Source organism: Salvelinus alpinus, chromosome 29, assembly GCF_045679555.1.
Source record: "Salvelinus alpinus chromosome 29, SLU_Salpinus.1, whole genome shotgun sequence".
In the NCBI taxonomy this organism is placed as follows: Eukaryota; Metazoa; Chordata; class Actinopteri; order Salmoniformes; family Salmonidae; genus Salvelinus; species Salvelinus alpinus.
Genome location: NC_092114.1, coordinates 25,794,621 through 25,800,620, shown reverse-complemented (window position 1 = coordinate 25,800,620; position 6,000 = coordinate 25,794,621). Strand labels below are relative to the sequence as shown.

The window sequence follows — 6,000 nt, the reverse complement described above, 5'->3', positions numbered from 1 at the left end:
CAGTACCCCTTCTAGGGATTGTGCCAGGTTGGTAATGAAATTCACATAGCAAATCTCACTCCAAGCTTTTTTCAAAAGTTGCCAGCCCTGCAATTATATCATGGCAGAGAGATCTAAGGCATGACTCTCTCTCTCTCTCTCTCTCTCTCTCTCTCTCTCTCTCTCTCTCTCTCTCTCTCTCTCTCTCTCTCTCTCTCTCTCTCTCTCTCTCTCTCTCTCTCTCTCTCTCATTCTCTATCCCTTTCTTTCTCCCTACCACTCCTACCTCTTTGGCCTTTTTCATTCTAATTCACCACCAGGCCTGTTTCGGGGTAACGCCGCCTGTCACACAGCGTCACGATCAGGCAGGAAGCTGATTGATGCTCCCTGCGGTCCGCCATGACACAACTAATCTGTGCCTGAGACTCTGTAAGGATCCCCCTGAGAATTACTCTGGACCACCACCACCACCACTGTCTACCCCTCACCAACCTGGTCTGCTCCACTGCAGCAGGAGCCAATGTCAGGTAGTATACTGTATGTCAGGGCCTAAATGAAGGCCCCATGGCATCTGGTACTGCTCTCTTGTCTCCATGGGCTCCAGCCAGGTCTAACTTCAGAGGATGTGATAGGTCCATTTGCTATCTGGTTGTTATCCTTAGGAGTGGGGCCTGGTGGGGGGCGGGGAGTCGGGGGTCTGAGGGGGCACTTCAGGACTAGACAAACTACTAATATTTGCTCATGAAGTTAGAAATTATTGAGCTCATCATGACTGAGAACGTATTACTCCTTGCAGTGCTGTAGAGTACTGTATATGAGCTGATGAAGCCATAATTGCTGGGCAACATTTTACAGACTTGTTTCCACCCTGGGCCGTGAATACATTCCCTCTGACAGTGTTTACTCTTTGTAAGTAAACAACACGGCTGTTGGTCTTCTCGTTTGCATAATGTTAATTTATCAGGAGTCTCTATGCGCTCTATGCGGTGGCAGTACCACTCAAAACCCCTGTGTCAAACAACATGACGCAATTATTCAGCTCAAGCCTCCATGGCTCCCGCTCGCTGACATGTTAGCATTTGTCTCCAAAATGCCAGGCCACGGATGTGACAACGGTGGACAGGCCGCTGTCGGCCACCGCCTGATGCCTTCCCCGGGTCTGACAGCGGTGATGTGCGTGTGTCGCACCCAGCAGTCCCCACCTCGCCCTCGCCGAATCCCGCAGCGAGAGGCCGCATGTGAACTAGCCTTTGACAAATTGAAAGCCAACACCGACCAACCACCAACCTTCAGGTGGCAGATTTATTTTATTAAAGATATATGCTGGACTCAATTTGGTAAATGCCTTTCTGATGAGAGAGAGTGTCCGTGAGAGCAGTGGTGGCCTGTGACAAGGAAGATGAGGGTTAATGTCAGTTAGGCTGTAGTGGCCTGCTGTGCACCAACCAAGGACCTTCTGTGAGAGTGGGACAGGACAAACTGCTGGGACAGCTGTGGGACACCTCCCAAACCTGTCGTACCTTTAGTATAAAATACTATTTTGTGCAGATTCACTGACAGCTAACAAATGACAAAATACTCCGTAATTAAAAGGGCAACACACTCCATAATCTACAGACTCCTCACACTCCTTAATTAAAAGGGCAACACACTCCATAATCGCTCTTGCTAGCCGTTATCTTAATTTGCTTTGGAGGATGTGTTGAAAATACTATGTAGGAGGAAGTTATATTCCCTATCCTTATTTTGAAAATGAATGCTAAAATGTACAACATAACAATTTATCATGAAAAGCAAGAGTTATTCATGCGTCAGTCAAATTGCTAACCAACGTATCTGTAATGTTGTTTATTGTGAAAGGTAATAACAGCCTTATTACTAGGTAATAGTGCATTTATAAACAACATAAACCTACCTCAAACCCATCCAGTCAATACTTCCTCTGCCTACTGTGACTTTAACACACTTGCAACAGACAAGGATTCAGAGAATTGACGACACAAACATCCCATTTCGTCTGAAACTCATTTTAGACACGTCTCCATTTGGTATTACAGCATTCTTCCTCGAGTTCCATTTAAACAGTTTCAGAAGTTACTTATTTCTAAAAGTCTCTCTCTTTCGACAGTTTTTTTGTTGTTACTTTCCACCTGGTGATTCGTTGTAGTGCTGGCTACACTGGCTGATGCTGAAGGTAGAGTAATGGTACTATAGAGAATCTCGCCAAGCAGGACTGTATTGCAGCCATAAACCTGCAGGGAAACGCACTTTTGTTATTGTTGTTATTGACATGTCAAAAGGGTGGAGAGGGTATAATACAATACATTCAGAACAACATGAGAAAAACCTGAGAAAAATAATGTGATGCTGAAGAAAACAACTTGGGCTTTTGTGGTTTTTAAACAGACACCCAATGTTTTACTAACAAAAAGAGATTGGTGGTATGATTGCTGTTCTGCTATTGATGTCATCAATGACACACAACAACCCAAACACAATCTTTTGAAGTGATCTTTCTTTCTTTCTTTCTTTCAAATAAAAAGCATGTGACCAGAGTGAATTGGGATCAGACAAACACACAGACACAGTCCTCCCTTCTCCCCAGGGAATATAAACACATGTACTGTATGGGCTGGTCTGACTCAGAGCATAGTTGGCCAAGCAGCATCTTTTTACCTCTGACTGTGCTGGGGATTGGCTACAGCCCTTCATTGGGGAGTTGATACAGCCCTTCACCTGGAGAGACCAGGATCATGATCCTCTGACTGCACTGGAGAGTGGGTACAACCTTTCACCTGGAGAGACCAGGATCATGATCCCCTGACTGCACTGGAGAGTGGGTACAACCTTTCACCTGGAGAGACCAGGATCATGATCCCCTGACTGCACTGGAGAGTGGGTACAACCTTTCACCTGGAGAGACCAGGATCATATTTAGTAAGACACAGCAGCAAAACTCTTTGCAAGAGAAAAATGTGTGTTCTTATTGGGAAAGTTTAGGTAGTACCCCTTATTTCAGGGAAGGGCAAAACCCTTAACCCTGACCCTAACCTAAACCCAATTCTAACCCTATTTCACTCTGTTTTATCCTTACTTAACAGGATCCATGGAGACATTGGCCAGTCAACAGGCCAGTTTGCAGAATATGGTCCTTGAGGCCTGACAGAATGGTGGTCTGAATTTGTGACATAATGGTGGTCTGAAGTCCTGACATAATGGTGGTCTAACTTTGTGACATAATGGTGGTCTGAAGTCCTGACATAATGGTGGTCTGAAGTCCTGACATAATGGTGGTCTAAATTTGTAACATAATGGCGGTCTGAAGTCCTGACAAAATGGCGGTCTGAATTTGTGACATAATGGTGGTCTGAAGTCCTGACATAATGGTGGTCTAAATTTGTGACATAATGGTGGTCTGAAGTCCTGACATAATGGTGGTCTAAATTTGTGACATAATGGTGGTCTGAAGTCTTGACAAAATGGCAGTCTGAAGTCCTGACATAATGGTGGTCTGAAGTCCTGACATAATGGCGGTCTTAATTTGTGACATAATGGCGGCCTGAAGTCCTGACATAATGGTGGTCTAAATTTGTGACATAATGGCGGTCTGAATTTGTGACATAATGGTGGTCTGAAGTCCTGACATAGTGGTGGTCTAAATTTGTGACATAATGGCGGTCTGAAGTCCTGACAAAATGGCGGTCTGAATTTGTGACATAATGGTGGTCTGAAGTCCTGACATAATGGTGGTCTGAAGTCCTGACATAATGGCGGTCTGAAGTCTTGACAAAATAGCAGTCTAAAGTCCTGATCCTAATGGTGGTCTGAAGTCCTGACATAATGGTGGTCTAAATTTGTGACATAATGGTGGTCTGAAGTCCTGACATAGTGGTGGTCTAAATTTGTGACATAATGGCGGTCTGAAGTCCTGACATAATGGTGGTCTAAATTTGTGACATAATGGCGGTCTGATGTCCTGACATAATGGTGGTCTAAATTTGTGACATAATGGCGGTCTGAAGTCCTGACATAATGGCGGTCTGAAGTCCTGACATAATGGTGTTCTTCCCTTCAGGGGGAACAGGATACTGAGGCTCATACTGTATCTCTCTCTACCTGACACAACACTTCCTGTCTGCAGGAGCTCCAAGACAATTGCTTTGTTTTCCACTGCTAGAGAGGACAGAGACAGAGTATGGAGTCCACTAGAGAGGAGAGAGAAAGAGATAGAGAGTGGGGGGGCGGTGAAATCCGCCGTGTCAAGAAATTTGGGGAGTCATTTGGGGATACAAGTTGCAGCTTTTGCTCCATTTAAAACAAAGCAATGTTTAAAACGAAAAGACTTGACTCTGACTTTAATACTCTAAATGACCTTAGCATCACTAGAAGGTTCAATATAGAATTTGATCCAGCTGCTTTAAACAGCCAGATTTCCTACAGATCGATATGGGGATGATGATGGCTTTTGGCTCTTTCCTGCTTGTTTCGTTTCCAGTGATTAGTGGACTTAGAGTTTGCAGAGTGTGTTTAATAGTTTAACTTTTTCTGACTTACTTTATATAATTGTCTTAATGTCTTTCCCCCAGACAGAATGTTATTATTGGAAAAAGTCAGTGTAAAGTGCCTCACAATGTCTGTCCCCGAGGTCCCGCATGGCTGTATTGTTTTCCTTGATTTATTTGGCTTATGTGAAAAATGATGGGTTTTCCTGCATTCATTCAATTATTTGTCCAAAACGTAAAATTCATGCTCTTAACACAGATTATAAAGGAGGACAATTTATAGCATCAGACTCACAGGGAAATATGGGCTTAAATACAGACTCCACTGTGATGGAAAGAAATAATAATACTTTTTGGACACAATTGTCCCCCAAAACCCATAAAAAAGCACTATTATTTCCATCATTTAACATTGATGAATGGCACCACAATCGAGTCAATTTGAAAGTGAGCGGCCATTTCTAGCTAGCCATATTTCACAGAAATAATTGTCCCTTTTTCAATATACTTTTTTGTCATTGGTACCTCTCTGTGCCATATCCTTTTTCTTGTAATAACCTTCCAAGAGTGGGTTTTGATTAATTAAGGGTGCGCAGAATTATCAATGGCGATTGTGTTAGGTAAGCTCGTGCTCTAAATGGGAGGAGTTCTGGAATGGAACCCCAGTGTACTCTGATAAATATAATTGGCAGATTCTGATTATTTTATTTACCAGTGATTCTCAAAGAGCACATAAACCGCTACCACAGTGTCAAAATAATGAATTGTTGGCTTTGATAAGGGGGATATCAGAGCTCAGAGCTCAACAACACAGAGCAAACATGGAGAGACGAGCAGCGGGAGTTTTGAATACTTATCATTGTCTGGATGGTCCGAAGTAGATGAATTATCGCTTTTATTTGGCACCCTGTGCCCACATTGGATCTGGTTAACTGAGTGCAGAGAATATTGGCGAGACAAAATAAATATTACGTATGTAAATATGCTTTGTTTTGTTTTTGTTGTGTTTTTTTCCTCTCCTGGCTTCCCTCAAATAGTTTCATTTATAACACAAGACTTAATTGGGCATCAAAGTGTAGCCTGCTTGAAGCCTATAGACGTCTTCTTAGCTCAACGAACCACTTAATAAAACAACAAAACTTTTCTTTGATTGTAAGTGCAGAACAGATCCACTGAGGCATTAGAGCCCTCATTATCATCTTCTGAAACCAGACTATTCATGTAAATTACATCTGTATGATTGTCAAATCTTCATCAGATACTTTGCCATGTGAAAACTTTTGCATTCTTCTGGTTTCTTAAGGGCTCAATCCTGCAGGTCTGTGGACTGGAAACAAGTGAGCTGAGGTTTTTAGAAAGTATTTTTCATTCGGATTGAGACTTTCTCTGAGTGCCTGTTTGTAAAGTTTTCTTATTTACGCAGCAGAGAACATCAATGATCCATTTTCTCGGGAAGCGGGAATTGGCATCTTAGAAACTGTCCAAGTCTGCTGCTTCTGCATTGACTGAAATGTCACTC

At 42.9% G+C, this 6,000-nt stretch overlaps 1 protein-coding gene across 1 annotated transcript in view; it reads left to right on the top strand.

Annotated features, from left to right (window-relative positions):
* Window positions 1-1,069: 1,069 nt before the first annotated feature.
* LOC139558890 (basic salivary proline-rich protein 1-like) overlaps window positions 1,070-6,000 on the top strand; it is a 29,361-nt gene continuing 24,430 nt past the window's right edge. Inside the window, exon 1 of the mRNA XM_071374403.1 lies at window positions 1,070-1,272. Coding sequence (XP_071230504.1) covers window positions 1,070-1,272 — 203 coding nt within the window. The remainder of the gene's footprint in view (window positions 1,273-6,000) is intronic.